The 27,697-nt window shown below is 39.5% G+C and overlaps 1 protein-coding gene across 3 annotated transcripts in view; it reads left to right on the forward strand.

Moving 5' to 3' along the window:
• The window catches only part of Phkb (phosphorylase kinase regulatory subunit beta), a 206,236-nt gene that overhangs the window by 152,070 nt on the left and 26,469 nt on the right, over positions 1–27,697 (forward strand). For all 3 annotated transcript variants that reach the window (XM_059264496.1, XM_059264498.1, XM_059264497.1), the window contains 12 exons: positions 3,301–3,356; positions 3,796–3,889; positions 8,336–8,419; positions 8,875–8,979; positions 9,929–10,011; positions 10,442–10,532; positions 13,445–13,506; positions 13,595–13,757; positions 14,758–14,839; positions 16,986–17,043; positions 19,184–19,274; positions 22,090–22,292. In XM_059264496.1, coding sequence (XP_059120479.1) covers positions 3,301–3,356; positions 3,796–3,889; positions 8,336–8,419; positions 8,875–8,979; positions 9,929–10,011; positions 10,442–10,532; positions 13,445–13,506; positions 13,595–13,757; positions 14,758–14,839; positions 16,986–17,043; positions 19,184–19,274; positions 22,090–22,292 — 1,172 coding nt within the window. The remainder of the gene's footprint in view (positions 1–3,300; positions 3,357–3,795; positions 3,890–8,335; positions 8,420–8,874; positions 8,980–9,928; positions 10,012–10,441; positions 10,533–13,444; positions 13,507–13,594; positions 13,758–14,757; positions 14,840–16,985; positions 17,044–19,183; positions 19,275–22,089; positions 22,293–27,697) is intronic.

Raw genomic sequence — 27,697 nt, forward strand, 5'->3', positions numbered from 1 at the left:
GCCATGAATACATCTGGTTTTGTCAGGGTAAGTTTAAGGTTCCTGTTAGATGACTAAGATCATGACTGAAGGTGACAAGCTGGGATTCTGTGAGACTGATTTCTTCAGTCTCCAAATTTGCCCTTTCTGTGTTCCTTGTAAAGACAGGACAAGTGAATGGTTAGGGGCCCAGATTCTGGGGCCAGACTGCTTGGCTCTGAATTCTAGTTTTGATGTTCGCTAACTTTGTGTTCTTGAATATAAGTTGTCTAAGGTTTCTGGGCCTCATTGTTTTCTTATCTTTAAGGTAGGAATAATAGTTTGTTAAGCACTTAAATGGTTCTTATACACAAAGTGGTATTTTAAGTATTAGCTGATGTTATTTTTCAGTTCAGAAAACTGCTGTAGAAATTGGATTTAAAGGGTGAAGTATCAAAGATGACTCTGAGGCACTGAGAGACAGTGACCAATTAAATAATTGTAATAAAAACCTATTTGGAATGAGGGTTGGGTTAATGGAGAGTCAAATTTTAAAACTCACTTTAGAAAGAACCTAGAGAAAAACATCCATAAAACAAGTAAGTTGTGGGAACTGGAACTAAAAAGCACGTTGAAAACTAGAACTCACAGAAAGACCTGCTTAGAGATAATAATTGGAGGCTTCAGAGTGAATGAGGCTTGTGGAGAATGGAAAGGAATAGAATGAATGCTCACAAATTCTAAAGGACCTCAGTATGTGGGCCGTCCGTCCCTGAAGGCAGAGCACAGGCAGGGAACAGAAGAGAATGAGGAAAAGTGTCTCATCTGCTCAGCTGCTGAAAGAGAACACCACGAACTGGGCATCTTATGAACAACATGTTCTCACGGTGCTGGAAGCTGCCGCAGGTCTCAGGGCCCTGATGGGCAGACTTGTATCTAGTGTGGGCTTACTTTTCGGTTAAAGTCTCACTTCAGAGTTAAAATTTCAGCATCTGAATTTGAGGAGGAAAGGAGACAGACATTCATACTATTGTACTAAGGGAGATGGCAATAATCTTTTGAAATACTTTAAAATGTTCTAGGGAAGAACTAGCCATATGTAATATGATAATGGCTGATATACCAGAGTGATGTAGATTTTTTAACTCACCAAAGAGGATCAGCTGTCCTAGGATAGGCGTAAAAATAACTGAGGACAGCTGTAGCAGTAGTGCCCTCTTGGTGACTGTCTTGCACGTCAAGTAAGCTAAGCACTTTGCTTTCTCCCAAAAGCCTTAGCAGTTCTCTGAAGTAAGAACAAATCTTCTGCAGAAGCAAAAAAAAATTAGAAACTACCCATGTGCCTATTAAAGTAAGCATTCCTTAAGTAAAGTATCGTCTGTCTGTATAATGTAATATACCCTGGAGATAGTTTTCCTAACAAGGTAGCTCTACTGTAATAAAATGCCATGAAAGATTGTATGTTATCATAGACATATGTCATAGCTTGCAGTTCTCCAGCTCTCCCAGTGGACTCTGAGCTCCTCACGGAGAGACACAGCTCTATTAGCCGAAATATGGTCTAATGTGGAGCCTTGTGTATTGATATGTGCTTGGTCAAGTAAGTGAATAAATGATGGGAAAGGGAGAATAGTGGTACCACAGGGCTGGCAAGAGAGGAAGGGGAGAGAGAGGAACTTTGGAAGGTGAAAATATTATATTATTAGAGAGAATATCACTCAGGAAGTACTAATTACCTTACCTTCTGATAAGGAAGTTATCAGAGCAAATTTGCAATCTTTAGATAATGATTGGTTTTAAAATATGGTTCTGACTTTGACAGTGAAAGGCAAGGAGTTGTGGTGGGACTACTCCTGTTGAATGCTTTCTGCGGCTGGAGTGGGCTGAGGGGGTGTAGTGCTGGAGTTGCAGACCCCAGCCCCATCTGATAGATGACTGAATCAGAACTCTGTGATAGGCTGGTTTTCTGTACTGTTAAGATTTCTCAGTCATCTAGTGAGCCTAACTAGGTACTTACTCATTTTGATTCAAGGTATAATGGCTGGTTTAGATCTAAACACATACAAGTGGCAACAGTGTGACTCCAAACCCACCTGTGATTCTGAAAGAAGATAGCAGCTGAGCAGTCAGAGGCTGTAACTGCTTCACTGTTGATGTCTGTATTGGAGTGTATTTTTTGACTTACTGTTTACTAAGAAACCCATAAACATCTTTGTTCTGAAGACAAATTAATTACTAGGTCTCATCAGCTTAGTGGTTTTATTTGTTGTTAGAAATAAATAACAATGAGACTCTGAATAATTAACTTTTCTCATTGTTTTGAGAAAGTCATTTGCAAGGTCTTACCAAGTATCAGTTTATAACCTTGTAAGGTGTGTTTGATTTTGCTAGGTTGTTAAGTCATATTTCTCTTATACATTTACTTAAATCAAATGACAGTCTGCCTGTAATGTCATTTTCATGATGATTCTGGGAACTCTCCTATTGATTTTATGATATTTACTGCTAATATAAGTATTCCAATGTTTCTTGCCTGCAGTCCCATAGAAACTGATGGTAAATCAAAGGTTTTACCGCATACTATTAGGACTGCTGGATTTGTTACTGGGAAGTGGTTATAGTCAGAGTGCCCTAATATGGATAATTTATACAGGCTTGAAGTGGGTTCATTTTAGCATATATATTAATTATATATGTATAATATATATCATAGTGATTCTTCCTACAAGACTAGCAAATACCCAATGCTGTCTTTGATTGAAACTACTTAATCCAACAGTTAATATTTAATTAACATAATGGTAATTATATAGACAAATATATAGACAAAACTATATATTAGAAAAAAGTTAATTTGAAATATATAAAAAAATATATAAAGTACCAAAAGAAAATTGGCTAACAGCAAAGGGAATAACCTTATATATGGTTAAGATGTCAAATGAACAGTTTTAATTCACAGTCATTTTTTATGGGGAGCACATAAATTGAGCTTTTTATTTTTAGTTCCTCCTCTTCCCTTCAGAGTTAAATGATGTAAAATTACTCTCAGTCCCCAAACTACTCTTATGCATCATTCAAAAAAGCCCTGACAAGCTAGCCTCTCTAGTAGTGGTGAGATTTATGACTTTCCCTTCCTGGTGTTCTGGTACTCTGTCTACACCATCAAATTGATTAGCAGGCAGTGATGGGCAGGAAAAGAAAGGCAGCTCTTAGACCCAACTGGTGTCCATCACTTTAATGAACTGCTTGGAGGTAGTTAATATTGTCCTTGAGTCTCATTACAGCTGGCCATGACCAAATCTTTTTCAATGTCTCTCCTTCCTCTTTTGTGCCTTGCAGGGTCCACTGGAAAATGACTTGGTGGTTCATGTAGCACTTGTAGCAGAAAGTCAACGGTATGAGGGGCAGATGAGAGGGGAAGGGAGGGGATGGCTGCTTTAGGTTTGTCATATTGAGAATGGTGATGGAACCCAACCTTGGCAGTGTCAAGCATGTCATCAGCGTGACCTTAAGTGCCATACAACATACTTTTCATGTTTAAATGTAAATGTGAACGTGAGAAATTAGTGCCCACACATTACAGATGTTACCAAATCATTGCCTGTCTTCCCGACTGCCCCCAAAGCTCCTGATACTTTGGGGAAGAAGCTGTTGAGGCCTTCGGATTCCAGTGCACATGGTGTATTGCAGATAGTAACAAATTTACCATATGTTCCAAGTTAGCATTGTCTGTTCCCTTTACCTCCTTCATTCACATTTCCTGAACTATAAATGCAGTGTCTAAAAATAGCTCTCTTCCTCCCTCTCCACCTCATCTCTCTGTTCTCTGTTTAGCCTTCAAGTTTTTCTCAATACATATGGCATTCAAACTCAAACTCCTCAGCAGGTGGAACCTATTCAGATCTGGCCTCAGCAGGAGCTTGTAAAAGTAAGTAATTCTGTGTCTTTACTTTCTCCCTTGTGCAGAGGTATTGGAACAAAATTGTTGGACTTAATTCAAAGGCAGGATGCATAGTTAAATTTAAATCCTGATAGAAGATCAGTATCTTAAAGTTGATAATTAAGTTAGCAAGTCCACATTATCATATTTTTACTTAATAAAATCCTTCATTGTGTGTGTTTCTACATTATATTCATGAGTCATGTTGATTTCTTTTCCTGGTGAAATCAGTTACTAGACTTAACTAAGCACTTTAAATAACAAATCAGTATCAATTTTATTTGTCTTGTGTAATATCATCATTTATAGTTTTATTTTCCCTCATATTACTTTAAAACCTCAGTTTTAATTATTTTTTTTTATAATCACTGCCCCCTGCCCATTTCATTCTTACATGTTTGGTTTGTTTCATCTAAAGAAAGTAAATGATAATATCTGGCTTTGACATAGTTACATGCCTATTTGGGGTGTCTGAAGATGGGTACAGAGGGGGCTGTATTTGGGGGTGTGTAGCTGGAGTTTCCCTGGTCCTGCCTGGCCCACAGTCAGGACAAATCTCTCTCACCCACCAGTCCCGCAGCCGCTTAGACCCAACCAATTGAACACACAGACAGATGCTTATATTATTTAAACTGTTTGGCCTAATGGCTCAGGCTTCTAGCTATCTAGTTCTTATATCTTAAACTAACCCATTTCTATAAATCTGTACCTTGCCACATGGCTTGTGGCTTATCAGTATCTTACATGTTGGTACTCATGGCGGCAGCTGGCAGGGTCTCCTGACTCAGCCTTCCTGTTCCCAGAATTCTCTTCTCTGCTTGTCCCACCTATACTTCCTGCCTGGCTACTGGCCAATCAGCATTTAATTTATATAGAGCGATATCCACAGCACTTAATATGGTAATATTTTATTTGTGCTGAAATGTGATTTTATTTGTATGTTAATAAATAAAGTTACCTGGGGGTCAGAGCTAATAGCAAGCCGTAGCAGAAGTCTGGCAGTGGTAGCACACGCCCTTAATCCCGATCCCATGACAGGCAGATCTCTGTGTGTTCAAGGAACCACCAACATGGAGACACACACCTTTAATCTCAATACTAACCATAAAAGACCTGGAGGTCTGTATAGACAGACAGTGACGAGGAGGTCATGTGGTTGAGTTTACAACCAATAAAAAGACAAAACAAAAAGTCAATAAAAAAACAAACACACAAAAAGTAGGTCCTCTTTCTCAGGGGAAGGACAACAGCGGCAGCAAAGGGTAAAAAGGGGTTTTTAGTATCAGCTCTTAGCTACTGCTCTGACCTCTTGGGCTTTTAACTCTGCATTTGGCTCTGTGTTTCTTATTTAATAAGACTGTTACATCTACAGGGTGCTCTTGCTTGTTGGAGATAGGAACTTGTCAACTCCATTTGTTACTTATAAATGCATTTTATTTAGTAATTGGTTTCAAAAATCCAGAAACAAGCTACCCACTGCTTGACAGAAGTGTTTATAATAATACCTCTCAAGTTAATCACGGTTAAATTGATATCAGTGATAGAAGTCGTGGCCTTGACTGTTACTAAAGAATGAAGGCTGAAAGAAGTGAGGTGCATGTTATATGGGACAATGCAGGGGCACATAGTCTGTGCTCATCAGACTTGGCTTGCCAATAATACAGCACAAACGGAAACCTGGGTTTCGAGGCACCAAAAGTACTGCTTCCTAAAGAATCCTTACACTCCTTTAAGCATAGGCCTTTGGCCAGTGAGATGGCTCTGGAGCATAGGAGTACTACCACAGTGCCAGGTCTTGTTTAGATCTCCGGAACCCACATTGAGCAAGGAAAGAACTGACTCCTACAATTTGCCTTCTAATCTTCACACACAAGCTATGGCACATGTGTACCCACACAATAAATAAGTTTAAATGTGTTCTTTTTTTAAATTTACATCCCTTCTTTTTCCATCTACTCACCACACAGTAGAAAGATAAAGTTAAAAAATAAAAGGATTCTTTTGTTTCTTTGTTTAGTATTTTTTTATTTATTTAAAATTTTTTTCATTTTACGTACATACTCCTGTCCCCCCCCCTTCCCTCCCTCCCCTTCTCCCACCTCCCCTCCTCCTCCCCCACTCCCATCCCCTCCTCATAGGGGCTAAGTCCTCCCTTGGGTAGTCAACACAAGCTAGCATACCAAGTTGAAGCATGACCAAGCCCCTCCCCCCCCTGCATCACAGCTGAGTAAAGCATCACACCATAGAGAATGGGCTCTAAAAAGCCAATTCATGTACCTGGGATTAAGTTCTGGTCTCATTGCCAGGGGACCCACAAACACATCAAGCCACGCAACTGTCACCCACATTCAGAGGGCCTAGTGCGGTCTCATGTAGGCTCCCCAGCTGTCAGTCCAGAGTCCATGAGCTCCCACTAGCATGAGTCACCTATCTGTGTGGTTTTTCCCATCATGATCCTGACCCACCTTGCTCCTATAATCAATCCCTCCTCCCTTTCTTCAACTGAACTCCAGGAGCTTGGCCAAGAGCTTGACTGTGGGTCTCTGCATCTGCTTCCATCAGTCACTGGATGTAGGTTCTATGATGACCATTAGGTAGACACCAATCTGAGTACAGGGGTAGGAGAGTAGTTCAAGCACCCTGTCCGCCATTGCTAGGAGTCTTAGCTGGGGATATCCTTTTGAGGTTCTGGGGATTCCCCTAGCTCCAGATTTTTCCCCATCCCCTTAATGGTCCACTCTCTTTCATTGCTCTTCCTCTCCATCCTTCCCCCAACTCAGCCATCTCGAACCCTCATGTTCCCATCTCCCATCCCCTCCCTTCTACTCCTCCCTCCCAGTTTACCCAGGAGACCTTAACTCTTTCCCCTTCCTGGGGTGATCCTCTTAGGGTGACCCTCTTAGGATCCTCCTCTTTACCTAGCTTCTCTGGGGTTGTGGATTGTAGCCTGGTTAGTCCTTGATAAGTATGGCCTCAAAGCAAATTAACCTAAAGCTTGTTCTTCAAGTCTAATTAATATAAGCACATTTTTAATGATAGGTAGATAATTTTCTAACAGATTACATGCAATTCATATGTAAAAGGATAGTCAGCATAGATTTAAAAAATTACTTGAATGTGGCTTTTATCCATTCATCAGCAAACATCTGGAATATGCAAAGCACTGAGTGTCACTTAAATGACCTCTGAGTCTAGTGGTATATATGACATTAAGAAAAAAACAAACCAGTTAATTATAGTTCACATTGATAACAGCTACAATAGGTATTCCTACAAAATGCTATGGGCTCACAGAGGCAGTAGAAGACATTCCATTATACAGTATCTGAAGCATGTCCTCATTTACACTTTATTATTTTAAAATGGTGATAGCAAGGGATTTATACCTTGGTTGTGGGACATGGCTTAAGACAAATTTATGACCAAGAGCCCAGCTTCCCTGTGCTTGTGTCAAGATGGAAGAGTATTTGTTGATTGTGGCTACAACCTGTCTTCCAAACCAGCTGCTCTGTGGGCTTCCTCCTCTAAGATACATTGTTTAACATTATATATACAGTCTTTTTGGTCAAACAAGTCTAAGAAATTATCTTGTAGATACAATTACATACTGTCCAAAGATACTACTTAAAGTGTTTTTTAAATAACAAATAATTGAGAGCTAATTTCATCGGGGGTGGAGTCTACATGGGTAAAGGGGGCCTTCCTGGTTGGATGTTTTTAACTTGTAGCAATTCCAGTGATGGATGTTCTACTGTGGCACCTTCCTGTCCCCTAGTGCCTCTTGTCTGGAACACAGCCATGATAAGCTCAATGACTGTGACATCAAGAAGACTATATATCATAGGAGCCATTTATGTAAATGTGTGCCCATTAATCCATATGTATATTGTGGATATACATTTAACGTGTGTCCTTTAAGAGTCTCTTGATGCTTCTTTGGACTTACACAATAACTTACACACCCCTTTCAAAATATATCAGAGTCAAATAATTGTTGCATAAGGTATGAAAATAAACAAGACCAACATTTTGGGTTGGAGTACTTTGAAATTCATGTAATCAGGAAACAAATCAGTAAAAACGATTCTATTTTCATAAAATGTACTTGAAAGTAGAAACTCGGTAGAAGATGTAAGGCCCTGATTTTTTTTTTTAACTTTAAGCGGATGGATTTATTTTGTTTTTGTAATGACAAGGAGAGCATTTGTCTCTTTTAAATTGCTTTATGAATCAAAACCATGCAGGTTGTACACTTCCACCAATACAATAACAGTGTCATAGTTTAGAATGTTGCTAAGTAAATCTAAAATTTTGCTCTCAAAAACTCAATTACCCAAAAATCCACCATTCTTTGACTAGTTTGTTGATCCTAGATGGTTCTTCGGCAGCATCTTTTACTCTAGAAATATCATTAGTAAGACTTGTATCTTACAGGCTTATTTCCATCTGGGTATCAATGAAAAGCTAGGATTGTCTGGAAGGCCGGATAGACCCATTGGCTGCCTTGGTACATCAAAGGTGAGTATGCGCTTTCCTCATGGAGTAGCTTTGGGTAGTAATTCTGCATGCTGAAGTCATGCTTGGCCTCTGGCCATCCCTTGTCACATTTCATTATGTGCTTGAGGCAGTTATTTGAATTATTTCTGCACATAAATCTTATTGTGTCTCATATTACTGAAGCATTCTGGGAATATATGAACATCTCATTGCATGTTATTTCTAAGCTTTGTAAAACATTTATAATAATATTTACTCAAGCGTAGGGTTTTTCAACCTCATTAGGAATGTTCTACTTTAAGTTTACTGTCATACTGACTCAAGCAAAAAAAAAAACTTTAAAATTAATACTTTATGGATTTTGTAAGCTATTACTTTGCCTATTCAGAAATAAGTATTAGCATTAATTGTTGTTGAGACTTAGGATACTGCACCTTTGTGTTGTGTATCTATTTGCTTTCTATTTCCTCTTGCAGATTTATCGCATTCTAGGAAAGACTGTGGTTTGTTATCCCATCATCTTTGACCTGAGTGATTTCTATATGTCTCAGGACGTTCTGCTGCTGATAGATGACATAAAGGTAGCTCTGAAAAGAGATGATTTTGTTCACACTGATTTGTGTCAAGTATTGTTAAATGGAGAGTTCCTGGGTGTCTGTGACACTGTGCAGCATTGAGTAAAGCAGTGCCTTGGTAGAGTTTGGGATTCTGACCGTGCTAAAATAAAATCATACTTTTCTAGAAATGGAAAAGATATAGTTTAAAACTGAGCTTCTGTGATACTAATAGTACTACATCTCTTTTTGAGCAAAAATTGAATTAGCAGAATAATTTTATTTGTAAAGACTGTCCAGTAGGACTTCGACTAACCTCTAATTGTATGGGTTAAGCTCTGCTCCACTCCACTCTGTATGTAGAGCAGAGAGGCTTAGAACCATAGTCACAACCTGGGCCAGACTGCAGCTGCTGAAGTTTTGACTCGGTTATTAACTGGGCAGGTCACTTAGCTCCTGTGCCCCTCTTGTCTCATCTGCAAAACCAGATAATAAAAGGACTGTTCTGAGGAACTGATGAATTAATACATGTAAAACACTCAAAAAGTGATGAGCATGTGGTGAAAAGTTCTGTGATGGTGATGAGAATACATATTTACTCCAAGCGCTCTCTGCACGAAACTGATGGTTTCCACAGGTCCAGTTCAGTCTCTTCTGTCTCTTGGCACTAATCTGTAGTGAAAGGTAGTGACAGTCTTCTGGAGATAATGTTTTCTCAGTTCATTCATGAGCTGTACCTTTATAGGGAGAGAAAAACATGAAAGGAGGGGGTAAAAAAAAGTGAATAAGTCAGAGCCTCAAAACATAGAATAAAGTGTAACATGAAAATGATTCTGCACTTCTGAGCAGCCTAAATTACCCAGGGTTTGATTATCAACTATTACAAGTGTCATGGGCTCTTTGCCTCCAGTTAATGACCCTGAGTAACCTCAGATATTACTCCATGCCATCCTACCTCCATCTAATTTTTTGATAGAATGCACTACAGTTCATTAAGCAATACTGGAAAATGCACGGACGCCCACTTTTCCTTGTCCTCATCCGGGAAGACAACATAAGGTAGGATGATGGGGAAGTAAAGTGTGGGGCTGGAGAGATGGCTCCGCGGTTAAAAAGCTATACGGTTCTTGCAGGGGACCTGAACTGAGTTCAGTTCCCAGCACTCATGCCAGGTGGTCCTCAACAACCTGTGACTCCAGCTCCAGAGAGTCTTATGCTCTTGTCTGGCCTCTGTGGGTACTGCATTCACACATACACACCCCTACACAGTCACACACATCATATAACTAAAAGTAAAATACCTATGTTTCTAGAAAGTAAGCTTCACTTGCCTTCTGTCTATTAACACAGAACATTTGAAAACAGAGCCTCCTGGTATTTTTGTATTCTTAGCATGTTGCAAGCTCTCGCACATATATAGCAAATATTTGATTGTTAATTTCCTGTTCTATTGTTAATAAACTTGTTTTGTTTATCTGCTTTATTCTAGAGGTAGCAGGTTCAACCCCATATTAGACATGCTGGCAGCCTTTAAAAAGGGAGTAATTGGAGGAGTCAAAGTTCATGTTGATCGTCTACAGGTAACCTTCTAAACATCAGCATGTTGCTGGTTCTGGATAGCTCATCTCCGGGCAGCCATGTTTCTCTCTGTGTTTAACAAGTTTTATTCTGTGCTTCTCTTCCTGCTCTGTTGTCATCACCTCAGTTTACCCAGTTGTACCAGTCAGGTGCTTGAACAGTGGCTGTTTCCCAAGCAGAATTTTAGACTTTGGTAGCTTAACTTCATTTTGGTATTTGAGGAAACAAGTTCATAGGTGGACAAGTGACTGGCTTATTAACCTTGGGCTTTTACAGGAACTTGGGTCACATGCTGTTTTGCTTCCTGAGCTGTAGCATCCAACCAGGAGGAATCATTGTTCCATTCAAACATCACAGCATGCCCTCTCAATTTCTGAGCAGAAGCACGCATTGTTCTCCAGCTTGAGCACTCTTGCCTCCTTTTATGCATCCTCTTCCAGAAAAATCAAGTATTTTTAACTAATTTAATACCCTCTAATACCAAGTGATGTTTTCAATTTGAAACCTATAGAGTATTAATCTATGGAGATTTGGCATTAGCCAGTTAACTTACGGTAAACATTTACTTTATGAACAGAAATATCCAATAAGGATAAGTAGGCTATATAAATATAAAATGTTAAATACAAGTTTCATTTGTGTGCTTTCAATACTGTTATTGGCTTTAAGAATTTGGTAGTTTTTTCAAACCCTACATGATAATCACTTACTAAACCCTGTTGTCTGTACCTTCGGAGTGTATCCAGACTCTAACTCGCTTCTCCTAGTGTTGACACCATGATGCAGAATACCATTGTCCCTCACTAGATTTTTCTGTCATCTCCTGAATTATACTATAGACAACTAGCTTTGTCATACCCACCTATAACTGGCAGTCACATGGGTTGTAAACCTCTGGTGATTTCTTTTCTCACACACACAAAAGTGGAAACCAGAGTCCTGAAGAGGGTTCATGTGATCGGTAAATTCTGCACCTGCATCATGGCCATGGCTTTTTACCAACTTCCCCGCCACTCTATTCAGCCATGCTGTCTTCTTTATTGCTTCTCAAATTCACCGTGCATGTTCCTGCCCTGGGAACTTTGCACTTGATAGTCCTCCTTCAGCCTGAGCGTTGACTACAGTCCTCCTCCCAGTGTCTAGTTTACATGTTATCTTCTTAGAGAAATTTTCCGGGTCATGTACATATAATGGCTAACCTGCCTCCTCAAATTCCTCTGCCCTAGTACCCCATCTTCCAACTGTCCTTACTTCTACTTAGCATTTATTTTTCTGCTTTGCACTAAGTTTATAGTATCCATCTCATAGACATACTCATAAGGTCAGTGGCTTAGTTTGGGTTTTTATTGCTGTGAAGAGACACCATGGCCATGGCTACTCTTATAAAGAAAACGTTTAATCAGAGTGACTCATTCACAGGTTCAGAGGTTCAATCTGTTATCATCATGATGGGGAGATGGTCATGGCAGTGTGCAGGCAGATGTGGTGCTGAAGCTGAAAGTACTACATCTTGCAGGCAACAGGAAGTCAACTGACTGTCACACTGAGGGAAGCTTAAGCAAAAGAGACCTCAAAGCCCGCCCCCACAGTGGTACACTTTCTCCAACAAGGCCACACCTCCTAATAGTGCCACTCCCTTTAGGGGCCATTTTCTTTTGAACCACCACAGTCAGCTTCAAGGGAGCAAAGATTTCATATATTTTTTCATACTAATCCTTAGCACCTAATACAATTCTTGCATATGACCCATTAAAATTTGTCTAACAAATTACTTTACCAAAGAACAAGATGTATAGCTATGAGCTCATGCGTTAAGAAACACCATTCAACAAATCCAGACAAAGACCATGCCCTTAGAAAGTTCATAATCTAAGAGCAGTCTACTTATAGTTGGGCAATGTTGAAATGTACACAGAGGTTGCACATTTGGCTTTCTTATCCTTATCTACAGGAAGATTGGTGTGCCTGTGTTGTATGTCCTTCCTGCATCGTGTGTATTCATGAATATTCCTCTTTCATCATTTCCACTAGAGAAATGATGGGTTAATTTGCCACCAAAAGCAATATCTTCTTCCCACTGCTTTTTCATATTTGAATCAAACTAGGATAAAATGGTATTTGTAAGATGATCTTAATAGGGATACTTAATTAAAAAATACCTTTCAGCTTATTTTCTGACAGTAGTATAGATTATTAAAAGTAATAAGTAATGCTAAAAACCATTATATATAATCATCTATTCATACTACTCACCATGATACATTGATAAGTAAAAAATGTGTTTGAGATTAGACTCATTTAGTTTACCCAACTTATAATTGAGAAGTAATAAAATAGAAAATGACCAAGTATAGGCTGCCACATGCCAGAATTCAGAGATGCAATCACTTAGTTAATCATTACCTTCATGATCCTGTAAAAGGGAGAGTTGATTATTACATCACTGGACGGCCCTGAAATATATTGCAATATCAGAATCCAGGGTATAATTTTCTATTGCCTTTCCCCAAAACAATTTAGTACTTCATTTTCTAAATGTTTAATAAATGCTAAAATATTTTAGAACCTACTTTAAAATAAAGCATATAAAAATGGAGGTTTAAACAGTCAGTGGAGACTCTGGGCTCAATCCCCAGCACTGTAATAAATGAATAAATGCTTAAAATTCAGGTAACAGAGAGACCATCTCGTGGTGGCTTTCCTATTTAATATGACTCATGAACTTTTTTGTTTAGTGTATGCAATCTATTTATAGATGTTTGTGTTCTGTTTTCATTTGTTACATATAGAAATCTCTGAATTTAGGAAATCACTTCAGAATCATGTTTAAGTAAGCTTCAGCATTGCTTATAGAAAAGTATGCGCATAGAGTATAGTTTGACAGATGTAAACATTTTCAATCATCACATTTCAGACACTGATATCTGGAGCTGTGGTAGAGCAGCTTGACTTCCTACGAATTAGTGACACAGAAAAGTAAGTTCCCTAGAGTTACTTGGTTTTTGCATTTCTTGTGATTATAGTAAAAAGTGGAAAATATGAAATGTTTTCTTTTGATTTCCAGACTTCCAGAATTTAAGAGCTTTGAAGAACTAGAATTTCCCAAGCATTCAAAAGTCAAACGACAGAGCAGTACTGTAGATGCTCCTGAGATGAAACAGGAATCGGACATCACCATTACCGAGTGGAGAAACAAACCCACCCATGAAATCCTCCAGAAGCTGAATGTGAGCAAGATATAATCATACCTGCCAGAACAGAACCTCCCAGTCAGGCTGTGTTTCTTTGTGTCCTCTAAGAGAAACAGGTGGCTGGTCTGTACCCAGGGCAAGCAGTGAAAAGTTGTCCTATTGGGCCAGGGTTGGTGTGGATGCATGAAAGAGTGCAGATGAATAGGCTTTCTCAGATTGGAGTTGTTTGAGTCAGTGATGGCAGCCTATGGGTTCTTCATATTCTTCTTTCGACGCTCTTTTCTCTCTCTGCTCCATCCATAGCTCTCCTGCCCCGGAGTCTAGCTCCAATGAGTGCTTTGTCTCTCCTGTCACTGAGGAACATAGTCCTCTTTCTGTACCCACATGAGTGTTTTAGCAATTTATTAATCTCTCTTGAGATTATTCACACTTATAAAAAGAAATGAAACCTTACTGGTAGAGCTGTAAACACTGGGTCTTGTTGGGCCACACAGATTTGAGCATGTAGACTAGATTCTTTCCTTCCAGTCATGGCTAGCTTCTTATTAATCCGTATAAACAAAAATATCCCATAGCAGTCACAAAGAACATACACAGTGTTCTGAAATATAAATATTCTCTATGTGTCCCTTCCTGTCATATGTCTCTCCATACACCATGGTAGTAGTAGCATGGTCTCCCATTTATAAGTAAGTAAAATCAGAAAGAGAGTGACTTGGCCAAGTATCAGATAGTAGTGTATTAATATTTGTACACACTGTAGAATCTGTCCACCAATTGTTTTGTTTACTGGAATATTTGATCACTAAATCCTGCTATATCCAGAACCTGGCTGTGTATCCTCTGCCTTCAAGGCATCTCAGACCAACACGTCTGTAATGTCATCTTATATTTATTATATCAATGACATCTTATCTTTCTTTAGTTCCATATCAGGCTATTCCCTCTCTGCTTCATGTGGTTTTATTATTAGTTAAATCCTATGGTTACTGATACTTATTTCATCCCAGTTCCTTATGCCAATTGATGTTTTCAGGACTGCAGTTGTCTGGCTGGTCAAACCATCCTGCTGGGTATACTGCTCAAAAGAGAGGGCCCTAACTTCATCACAATGGAAGGTAAGAGTAAATGAGCAGGGACATATGTATAAGAGGACCTCTATTTATAAGATAATATAAGAGGAATTTCTAACAAACATGCATAAAAATGCCCACTATTCTAAGTTATTTCCTCTTCCATTAAATCTTCACCCCTTTAAATGGAAGGCATTCCTTCACCCTCTAATGCAGTACACTCAGACATGACTCCCATGTAGTAGCTCGTGTCTGTGCTTGACTGTTCCTAAAGCCTGAATTCTGCCTGTGACTGAGAACTTCTGAGCACCCTATAGTTGCTTATTGACATTGCTGTTTCCCATTTTATTTCCTGCAATTTTTCGAGAATAGTATTGAATAGCTACATTTATGAAAATTGGCTTCTTCATGGTTTGTAACAGCCATTTGGAACAGAATGTGGCACTTAATAGAGTTTTGCTCTTAAGGTAATCAATAGAAAAATAACTCATTTCTAATTGTGTCTGTATCCACTCTGCCCTGAAGAGGAGACACAGTTATCCTTGAAGTCCACATTTGTATGTTAGGTTGCTGCTGTGAGGAATCCTTAAGTTCTATATCGTGATCTGTTTCTGGCATTTTATGGTACAGAATAATATAGGATATGTTGAAAAATGTTTAATTTCTAGTCATGGGATTTTTGGGTTTGTCTCAAAACACTGTTCAGGGGTACATTTTGGTTAATTGGGTAATTTGGTTAAAGTGGAAGGGTCCTGAATGCCACTGTTGCACTAATAGTCACAGTTCTGATAATGAACTAAACTCACTTAGATAAAGCCTCCCTAGTTTCTGCATTATTGTAGCAGTCACAGTTCTCCAGTATTATGAAGCAGATTTCAAACAAAATCTTTTATTTTTTAAGTCTTAATACTAAGTATTAGCAGAATCTTAATTGTGTTAAGGACAGTCATTGACATCCAACCTCTAGTTAAACCAAAAGGAAGTAAGATATTTTTAAGTTAAAATTAAAAAAAGAATTCAACATATTACTAGGAATCTAGAATTTTAAATAATTATTTTAGCAATGTTTAAATCTTTTAAATCATTAAAATATTATACAATAAAATACTGGGAGTTATTTTGGGGTTTTTATTTATTTTTAGTTATTTATTACTGGGAAATATTTTCAAAGAATTTTTTTATAAACTTGAATATAAAAGTCTTTTACTTAGATATTCAAAAGACTTTAGTATTGCTTTTTTATTGTTTTTATTTTGCAGCACTGGGAGTTGAATCTCAGCCTTGTGCATGCTAGACAAGTGCTCTGCACTGAGCTGCATCTCTAGCCCTGTTATTGCTCTTTCCTCTGAGGCGGCCTCACTAGCTTGTGCACACTATCTATCCTTTGACCCTTTCCATGGTCCAGGCAAGCTCTGCACTTGCAGTCCTCCAGCCTCAGCTGAGTGGCTTGGAATACAGCCTGCATCACCAAGCCAGTGTTTGCAGGCATCCGTGGAACCTGGCTATATTTCATCTAATTTAAGACTGTAAAAATAAGTGATAGGAAATTTTAAAGATCTTTTTCCTTATCCATACTAACTTTTGGTGCTCAATTCTGTCACATTGTTTCTTATTGACAAAACCAGTCCATGAAAACACTTATTGTGTTTTCATTTTTGTATTGTTATATTCAGTACCTTAACGATAACAGTTGATTCTTACAAAACCAGAGTGCTGAGCACATGTAAGCCATGGCCAAAGTGTGAGTCCTGGGGGTGTGGGGGCTGACCACATGTGGGTCTTGGTCAAAGTGTGAATCCCAGGGGATGGCCTAAGTGTGCATCTTTGAAGTTTTTGTTGGATGATCACAGCTTCACATACTTAACAGTAACCCTTCACTGAAAAAAATAGGTATAGACCTAGTTGCCTAATTATTTTACTATGTTCTGTTTCTGTAGAAAGTTAAAATAATATTTGTATTTGCTTAAAAGTTTAGATTACATATTAGTTAAGAAAACAACTAAATTTTGAAAGCACTAACAAATCATAAAGGTGCTGGGACCACATGCTTCTTTTTTGGGTTACATATTAAAACCAATTAGTTCAAAACAAAATGAAGATTTAAGAGTTTTTTGTTTATTTAAGGGAAATAAATGTTGTGTGTTTAATTAAAAGCTTTCTTCAATGAAGACTTTTCTTATCCTGTGTCTAGGTACTGTGTCTGATCACATTGAGAGAGTGTATAGAAGAGCTGGCACCAAAAAGCTTTGGTTTGTATTGTTTCCTTGTTGTGTTTTCATTTTTGTATTGGTATATTCAGTACCTTAACGATAACAGTTGATTCTTACAGATGGTGCTTATCTTCATTTTGATGTTTAAGCTCTAAAGTTACAGCACCTTGCCTTCAGCCTTTTGAAGGGTGTTCCTGTGTCACAGGACACTAAAGGAAGATCTCTGGGGATAAGAACCCTGCAGGGATTGAGTCTTCCCTCACTGGGATGGCAGGACCGTGATTCTGCTGTGCTGCACTATCCTGAGGAGGTTCTTTAGGGTCCATCTTAAGTTCAGAAAATCTGTTCTATTGTTTTAGGATAAAAGACCATTTAATCCTAAGCAAAAATAATGAAAGATGATGATCTCATCACTTAAGTTGAAAGAGTCATGAATAAAGCTGTTTAAATTCACAATGAAGAGAGTAGACCTAAATATGCAGCTCTGCATTTTGATGCAATTAAGTCTCAAGTTGTTTCTTATGAAACTCCCTTAATCTTAGTAAACCTCGGCTTTCTATTCTCTGAAATAAGGGGACTGGACAAAATAATTTCTAACTAAGTGCTACATCTCTGCTTTATGGTAACTGCACTCTTCCTACCTAGGGAAATAATAAGCACCCAGCTTAAATATTTCAATTTTCCACTGTAAGTTCTCAGTACAGTAAGACATGCAGTCAGTAGATGTTTTTATAGATCGTGTGTTTCTCATGTACCTATAGTATCATTTGCACTAGGCAAAACCAATTCTTGCTTCTGCATTATACTGTGTCTTTGATAAAACACTAGTTAGCAAACATTTAGAAATGCTGACTGTTGTATTTAAACCATCGAGTTCCAGAAGCTTTATTTATTCTATTCTCCCTTTTATGGCTTTCCACTGCCCCCAGGCTGGCTGTGCGGTACGGGGCTGCATTTACCCAGAAATTTTCCTCCTCTATAGCCCCTCACATTACCACCTTTCTGGTGCATGGGAAACAGGTAACATGCTCAGAATTTGGGAAACTCAAGTTGCTTGATCTGTGTGGGTTTATCTGCATTCCAAGGGTTATATGCGTCTTTTGGTGTTCAAGTATTTGGTGAAAGTGTCTCTCTAGGAATGGGAAGTATGTGTCTCACTAACTTGGTCAGCTATTGGCTTGATTTTCTACTAGTCTATTCATGTTGTAATTAAGAAATAGAAATGCTTGTTATAGGCCAATTTCTGTGGAGATCCTGAAATTAAAAAAAAAATGGTTTTGATTTTACTTTCTCTAAATGTTTAATATAAATTTTACTTTTGAGGGGAAATGTCTTATATTGCATGTGGTGTAATTTGAGGGGTGTAAATCTGTTCTTTCTACATTCTAAGACTTTTTCAGGGATGTAAAAATAGAAGTGTGAATTCCTTCCCCCAACAGTCTGTCTTTATCGAGAGAGAAAGTGAGGTTAATTCATTTCTGAAATTCACTACTGAGTCTCCTAATCCAGGCATCTGATTATCCAGATATCAAAAGAAACACACTTCAAGGCTAGAGAGAGATGGCCCAGTAGTTAAGAGCATATACTGCTCTTCCCGAGGATCCAGGCTTGGTTCCTGATATCTGGCAGCTAATTACCACTGGTAACTGGCTCCAGGGGTTTCAGGCTGCCTGTCTCTGCAGGCACCTGCACGCATATACACATATGTACCCACAGTCAGTCACACTCACACACACACACACACACACACACACACACACACACACACACACACACATGATTTAAAAGAATATTTTAGAAAGAAATGTAGTATAATTGGTATAGGAGTCAGTCACAAGCATCGGTGATGCTTTCATTCATCTGTTTATGCAAAGCAGATGAATTCCTCCCTCTCTCATCCCAATTAAAAGAATAGTTAGGACCTCTTGGTTTTTTCTTTCCCTTTTTTTTTTTTTTTTTGATATTGGTCTTGGTACCAGTGATGCATTTTGCCACAGCTTGGTGGCTGCAGTGAGTGTGAGACTGTCTTTCAAGGGTCAGGTCTAATGACAGTTTGTTTCTTCTCTATCATGTGAGGACCCAACTGTATATATTTTAAGTTTCCCCAAGTCAAGGACACCATTCATTCATCATCTTTTCTGTTTGTGAAGATCTGGCCTGCTTTCTTCTTTGCCCTCAGGTCGGTTGTACGCCGTGCAGCAAGTCTTTTAAGTAAAGTAGTGGACAGCCTGGCCCCATCCATTACTAATGTTTTAGTGCAGGGCAAGCAGGTAAGTATCTGTTTTCCACATCCCACTCCCAACAGTTTCTGCTTAGGACTCTTATGTCTGGCCTACCTTGATGGCACAGACGCTCACAAAGAGATTATCAGTGGCTTGGGAGTTTCTTCAAAAGTCTCTTTTCTCAAGCACAGTCCGAAAGCTGCAGAGCATTTAGTGGGCCATCTCATCTTTGTCCTGCACCTTGGGCTCTCCTTTTCAGCCCCCATGTTTACTTGAGTGCAGATTCTGGTACAGAAATAGAATAGTGTCCCTAGCGGGCACTCAGACAGGTTTATGATGTCCAGAGCAGAAGCCAGGTGCATAGCAAAGCACACATTTTCCTTCCACTCCACCTGATCCCTCCCTTCCCAGTCCTTATAAATTCATGGATGCTCAAGAGAAGGCAGAGTCTACATGCCTGTACTGTTCCTCTCCCCTTAACACTCCAGGCCATGTTATCGCCTACTTCCTTCCTACCCACCAGGGTCAACTCTTTCACTTCTGCTCACAGACCCATCTATAGTTGGCACACTTTCTCTCTTTCCCCCTCCCTCCCTCCCTCTCTCCTCCCTCACCAGGCCTGTGTCTCTTTCCACAACCCTTGATAATAAATGGGTTCCTTGAGCTGTGCATGTGAAGTCTGGTGCCACTGCTCATTTGCTGTAATCTCCGCTCATCTGGCTGATTCATTGTTTGATTAGCATGTAACTCTGTTTGCTTTCTGTCTCCCCTTTGGAAATGCATGTGTTTATTGTGTGTTCCTGACAGCTAATCTAGGGATATAGAAAGCTGTAATAATAATGGAGTTCTTTAACTTTCCTCAATACCATCAACTAATTGCTCATATTTCAGGGCTCTTAATTAAAACTGAAATAATTTCATTCAGAAACCCAGCTTTAGGGATATTGGAATAATGTTATTTACCTTCTCGTATGATGTTGTTCAACAATTAAAAATAATAACACTAATAAGAAATTACTGAGAAAAAGTTACTTTCCATATAGTTTACTCCATGCTCCACATTAGGAGGTAAACTTTAAACCATTGCCGATGATTTGGCAAACCAAGGAATAGAAAGTCACTTACCTAGTACCTTTTATTTTCAGGATCTTTATCTGTCACCTGAGCCTGTGCTCTTGCCCAACACCGTTGCGTCTGTGAAAGAAGTTAGCCAGGCTTTGAGAAACGTGTTTCTGCCTGGTTTAAATCCCCGTAGCACTGAAGTCTACCTAATTCTCCTACCTGTGCTCATGGGTTTTAGAGCTGTTGGCAGTTACTGGCCTGACACTAGAAGGGTGGGTTTGTCTTATCCATTCTGAACAATATCCGTAAGAGGCTGCAGCCTGCCTTCAAGACCCTGCTCCCACATTCCAGAAGCCTCAGAACCTGCCTTCCAGCTATGGCTGGACTATTGTCCACCAGACCAACACATCTCCCAGAGAAATAGTCCCTTACTGCAAAGTGTGAGGCCAGATGCCAACAGCTCAGCCTAATGACCAGATGCAGGCAGTTTCTTCTTCAACTGGTTCTCATCCCTTCATAGACAGAGTAATGGAAATAAAGCAAAGTGTGCATTTGCGCATTTATAAGATCTGCTCCAGCCTGAAGTAGTGTGGTTTCCTCAAATGACTTGTAAATTGTCTCAAGCTTTCTTGGCTAAAAGTAGTTTAGTCTCATTATCTCTAGGAGCCAATAATGTACCTCTGTTTTCTTTACATGATGACATTTTAATCAAAGTAATCATACTCATATTTACTGGTTGGTGTCATTAATGTTTGTTAAATCAGTAGTTCTTAGAGGTTACTTGGTTTAAATATATATATATATATATATATATATATATATATATATATGGATGGATGTATTATCTAAAGCTCAGGCTGGCTCCAGACTCATTATCCTCTTGTCTCAGCTTCCAAGAGAGTTGATTTGAGATGTTTACCACTATACCAAGCCAGTTCTTTCTTTTAGTCCAGTACAACATTGGATCACGAGACCATGTTCTGCTCCTTATCCCTCATCTCTAAAAGCACATGTCTTTGAGATGCTGTTGCTTTTCCTGCCTCGTACAGTTAGGAGCTGTATGCAGAAGAGATGAGTAGTAGTGATGACAAGGAAGCAGGAGCTGCAGAGCCTCTGAGAAGCAGCTGGCCAAGAAAGAAGAGAGTTGCAGGCATTCTCTGCCAGCTCTATCAGCACTTTCTGCTCTGAGTTTTCTTTGTCATTTCCCTCTGAGCTTTTTCCTTTGGCAGGCTTGAGGGCAGCCAATCCCTTCATTCCATAGGTGAGCCATCTAGTACCATGGATCATCACCCTCCATATATACCTCACATTATTCCAGGATCAGTGAAGGCTACACAAAAACAGCATGGCCTTCCTCCTGACTCTGGAAAGGTTGAAATGTTTTTATAGAGCAGAAGGTTCTAGTTGAGAAACCGTAAAAAATAGATCTCCCAAATGCTGAACTATGTAGTAAAATACAACTATCAAATGTATTCTGGTTCCTCTAGGGACTTTCTAGCATTAACACTGCCCTCCCCCCAAATTAATAGTTATTTATATCTACTCAGCCTTCACTCCCCTCAGACCCTCATCTGCCCTTACATTTTAGACTAGACTCTGAACCATCATGGACCTCAGGGAGAGTCATCTTTGAAAGCCATTTTAATAAATATCAGAAACAGTTATCCTTCTAACTCCCTAGCTTGCATAGAGCAATTTCAGCCTGCCAGTCATCCTGAACCTTGAATTTTTTTTTCCTTTTTTTTTTTTTTTTTTTTTTTGTAGCTAGGAATTTGTTAACAGTACAATCTGGCACTTACAGGTAACTTTGGGTGCCTTTGGACATGAAGAGGAGGTCATCTCTAATCCACTGTCTCCAAGAGTGATTAAGAACATCATCTATTATAAATGTAATACCCACGATGAAAGGGAGGCAGTCATTCAGCAAGAACTGGTCATCCATATTGGCTGGATCATCTCCAACAGCCCTGAGTTGTTCAGTGGCATGCTTAAAATACGAATTGGGTGAGTGCTTTGATTTGCATAGAGACTATTCACTGGTCCTCCAGCAGACCAGACTGCACGTGTAAACCAGCATCTATATCTAGAGATACCTGGGACTGTGCCTCTTTCTTCCATCCTGTGAGAGTAGTATCTTGTGGTGTGAAGAAGTGTATTCCAGTGGCCTAAAAGAATCCACATCTGTATTTACTGCCCAAGTAAAACATAGCAGTGCAATCAAACTCCAAGGACTTCAACAGCCATATCACGTAAAAATAAGTAAGTAAACAAATACTTGTCAAAATTCTTAAAAATAAAATGGATGAGCAATGATAAAAAAATGATATTCCAGCAAAACTATGTCAGGAGACATAACCCAGTAAGAAATTGGCATTTCAAGAATGTTCTGTATCTGTTTTCTACCAAAATCTAGTGTTGGATTGTTGCTATTGTAAACTTGGGTAAAAAAACTGAAAGTAAGGCACTGGCGGTTCCAGATGTCCCTAACCTAGAGTTTGTGGGGAAGCATGAGTAGGGTTACAAGCTCTGTGGCCCTGAGAGGGTGCTAGGCCTCCCCAGCCTTGCTCCACATCAGCCTCAGTGTCCCAGGTGAGGAGGAAATGCTTCAAAAGCCATGGCCCATGAAGTGTATTATAAGTGGCATATAAATATGCCCTTATCTAAAACACTCAGATCATATCCAAGCATGTAGAAAAACGAATTGTTGGAAAGAATGTGTAGTCACTATTTGGCGAGTGCAAATGCATGGGTATGTAAGTATGAATAATGACACTGTTTCTGCTCTACTTGACCCTGAATTGTTGATAAAAGTCTTTGCAGTTTCTCATATCAATTTCTCCTTGATTTAAGCAATTTTTTATCTTCACTCATGTGTGTGTGTGTGTGTGTGTGTGTGTGTGTGTGTGTGTGTGTATGTGTGTGTAAGAGAGAGAGAAAAGAAGTCTCCCCATTTCACCATGTAGGTCTCAGGGATTGAGCTGAGGTTGTCAGGCTTGGTGGCAAGTGCCTTTATAATATATCTTCCTTTGTGTCACTTATTGCTTTCCAACTTTTTAATTTTATTTCCAACGTCTACCAAAGTGTAGACAATAATGTGTTAATAACTACTTGTCCATACTGTCTGCAATGCCATGAATACACTGTTAGTATCAGTTCTTTGCCTGTGATTAGGTGGATCACAAGGACCTGTAGCTTACTCCTGCTACCCAGAATCATGGGAAAGTATGATATTGCACATCACTAGTTCAGATAACGATTTCAAGTATGGTTGCCATTAAACTCAGGTTGATTTCACATGATCATGAAGCTATAAAATGAGAAAGTCCAAGGTTTTAAGGAAATACAAAAAAATGAAACTTTACACCTTTACTTATGAGACAAGAAATGCAAATGGTTTGAAACTAATTCTAAGTCCCTTACATACTCCAAGAGATAGAGTAAGGTGGTCTGAAAAGTTGGAGTTCTTAGAGCAAGTTGTTCCCTCTTTGTAATATTGGAAATTACCTCTGGCAAAGGAGAGTTTCATCATGTTAACCACACATAATTAAAACAAAACAAAACAAAAATGTAAAATACAAATCTTTTTACTTGCTGATAGATCCATACTGGCTTAATCACATTAAGAAGAGCTTAAAATGATTTATCTGATCATACTTTCAAGGTCACTATTTGCACTTTGAAGCGGTAGATTTATCTGATCATACTTTCAAGGTCACTATTGGCACTTTGAAGCAGTAGTTTCCTGAAAACCATGCTTTGCCTTTTTCTTTTTGTACATCTAAGGTAGATGCAAATTACTGATTAGTGAATATGCACTAGGCCTGTGGGCCATTTAGTAAGTCCAGCAAGGGGAAAGATGACAGGCTATAAGTGAGTAGAGAGTTGCTGTTCATCTTCCCTAAGGAGCCCTTAGATCACCTGTGGTCAGACCGTTCTTGCCATCTGCTCACCTCTCTATAGCAACTTGTGTCACTTGGGAAGACTTGAGCCTGAATCCGAGTTCTGCAGCCATGTCATGAGACTATCTTGGCCTTGTATGTTTCTCTTCTTGTGCTCAGAGAGAGAGAGAGACATAGTGCCTCCTGGAGCCCACCTTCTGAATCCCTGGGATAAATCATAAGATCCTTTCAAAACCTCTACAGACAAGCCATCAGAAATGAATGAAATTAAGTAATTTGCCCATGGTCATAGAATCAGGATTGGAAACTGGTGTAGATGCCCCGGAGTCACTGCTTTGGCTCACTCTAGAAAAGGGAGTTGAAGATAGTTACAGCATCATAACTGAAATGTTTGATAAGTCGAGCTCCTTGTGACATTTGGAAAACAGGTTCCTCTGGGGAATTCCTTTGAAGCACTACAAATCTCAAGAATCCAAAGGCAAAACATCCCCAACTATAAAACACCCCCGACCACCTCCCCCTCAAACACATTGTAAACACAGACCTCTTGATCTAGCTTTAGAGAAGCCTTGTGCTCTCACTAGAGACAGTCACCCTGGAAGTGGAGTCCTTTTCAGCCTAGAATCCTCCCATAGGGTCTGGTAGAATGACCCCAAAGCATTTCATACAGAAACTCAGAATCCCAACAGGATTATCTGCTTTTATCTGGCATGGTCCAAACTCCCATTTCCTAATTGGATCTCATGAAACATGTCCAATCCTGAAGCCTTCCCCATGCCTGTGCCCAGTGTTCATTCATGACATCCATACAAAGGTTTTAGAATGCTTTTTCTGTAATAGTTATTCAGTCTGTGGACCTTATGAGATGCCCCCTCTCAAGAGTAAAAGACTATATTATGCAGAACAGAGTGCTCAACCTCAAAGTAAATAAGAGTTTATTCTAAGCCAAAATATGAGTGAGTGTCTGTGGTCCAGGAACATGGATTCAGGTTTCCCTGAATAGCACCATGAACAGAGAGAGGTATATTAATTTTCTGTAGAACAAAAGAAAGTCATAAATCAGCATATTTGCCAAATATAATGGTAGGGGCCACCAAGTAGACAGGTGACAACAAAGCTAGGAATACTCTGTTGTGGGTTCCAAGTGACATCTGATAATACTCTTCACTGTGGATTGGTAGAAGGTTAGTTTATCAAGAACGGAGGCTGTTAAAGACTACTGGGGTCCAGCCCCTAATAGTCTTTTTTTACAGGGTCCAGGGAAGAATCTATCAACCAGCTGAGAATCTATTCTTAAGGTTGGCAAATCAATCTATGTACACAAAGCTCGTTAATCCACTTTCTTTATTCCTCTACCAGTCTCTAGCTTTACAATTATATAGGAAAGCAGTCGCAAACCTCCCCCTCCAGCCAGGTCACCAAGCCTGAATTCCTGTAAGGTCATAAAGGCAGGTAAGAATTTTTCTGTGGCAGTGACTGTCAGGCTTTCTTTTACAATCTAAAAAGGGAGTGGTTAAAGGAGGAGGTCAACAGAGAGCTAATGATTCGTTTGTATATTTAAAAGGGAATTTATGTGCTCAATTTACATTCCTAGGAGTGGTTAGGTAAGAAGTTAGGGGTCTATAAAGTTAGTAAGGCTGTAGGAAAGGAGGGTCTGAGCTAAATTGTGACAAGCTATTACTTAAGGTCCACCTGACCTAGGCGGTGTCTCCGTGTGGAATTTACCTTAAATCAGGAGACTAGCATGTGGTGGTTCTGGACTGTTATTTCTGTTTGTCCTTGAAAGTGGCTAAGGGAGATATCTGATTCCAGTACTAAAAAGGGAGAAACAGATGAGCCTGAGGGAGGGAAGCCTTTCCTGAGCTGTTCTCCAAATACCTCGAATGTGTATGTCCAAAGAGTGACCAGTCCACACTGTTAGCAATTCTTAGAGAAAAATCAGTTGGGAAAACTATGAAGGCACACATGATTTTCATAACAGAAGACAGCTGATATATAACAAGCCAAGTAACACCAAATGCTCCTTGGAATTTGGCTTCCTCTGGAGGAATCCCTTGATCCCTCCAGGTAGTGGCTTTGCCATAACCAGCTGAGTTCTTATGATATATTCCTGTAGCCCGTAGTAGGAGGCCAAAGCTGGGTGTGGTGGCACTTGTGGAGGCAAAGGCAGGCAGATCTCTGTGAATTCAAGGCCAGCTAGAGCTACACAGTGAGACCCTGTCTCAGAACAAAAACAATAACAAGAATGAGTTCTAAAGAGGGTGAGAGGAACAGCCATGGACAATGAGTAGCTTTGGATCTGCAAGGTCTCACTGTCCACATCAGGGAGTTCTGCAAGGTCTAACTGTCCACATCAGGGAGTTCTGCAAGGTCTCACTGTCCTCATCAGGAAGTTCTGATCCATGGCCCTGCTGGACTCTTCAGGATGGGTGACGTTTTCCTCCCTAGGACTCCATTTTACATATGTTTGTCTGCTAGAGTCTTCACACAGGTGACATTTTTCTCTCTGGGATTCCAGTTTACATATTTCTCTCTTTACATATTCGTCTTCTATTTACCTCATACTTAGTAAGTTTTTACTAGGATCTCCACTCCTTAAGATCCTGCTGCCCCCTCCCCAGCATGCCTTGAATGGTTGCCTACTGGCAGGAGCAAACACATATTCCATATGTTTTGATATGAAAGGTTATCTTGAATCAGTCCCTGGAACATTTTTAATTGACTAAAAATTGGTGAACAAATTATTCGCACAGTTTTTGAAGGCCAAATTGTTTGTGAATTGTTGAACCTGTAGCTGCTTCTAAGATATTCATTACTGTAATTTTTTTTTTAAGTTGGGAAATTAAAAGAAAGTAGTTTTGATTTTTTTTTTTATTCTTTAGGTGATGACAGCATCTCAGGTGGGCATTCTTGTCTGAATTTTTTCAATTATTATTTTCTTTTAGTGGTAATTATAATTAGACATTAACTGGCCAGATTTTTATATCATATTCTTCTTGAAATGCCGGCATTCACTAGGCTGGACTGAATGCACATGCTTTAATTGTGTTACTTCTTATCCTCAGTTCCCACATGCTGCCTACACTTTTATCTATGCTTCAACCTTGCTGAGTCTTTTTCAAGGTTTCTTGATTTGCATCACACATTGCCCCAGCTGCTCTCTAAACCAGGAGCCCAGTGTTTTCTCCTCTCTCCAAGGCTAATCCTGCCAGTGCAGTGTCTTCAACTTTACTGTGAGCAGAATCAGCCTGCTCACAGCAATGCTACCCCAACCTTATAATGATTTGATTTGCTGTCTCATTATTGATTTGTGTGCCAGCTTTCATGTTGAAATAGATCAAGTTCCTGACAGGCCATTACTGTAAAGACCTGCAATCAACTGCTCTCCACTGTAGGCCTGTCAGTCAGGCTTTAATAGGAGAAACCCCTGGGGATGCGTGCTATCAGGCCTTTCTCAGCTCTGCCTTTCATGTTGCCTTGGTATTCTGTAAGCAACTATGACCCAGATGA

This window comes from Peromyscus eremicus, chromosome 5 (assembly GCF_949786415.1).
Source record: "Peromyscus eremicus chromosome 5, PerEre_H2_v1, whole genome shotgun sequence".
In the NCBI taxonomy this organism is placed as follows: Eukaryota; Metazoa; Chordata; class Mammalia; order Rodentia; family Cricetidae; genus Peromyscus; species Peromyscus eremicus.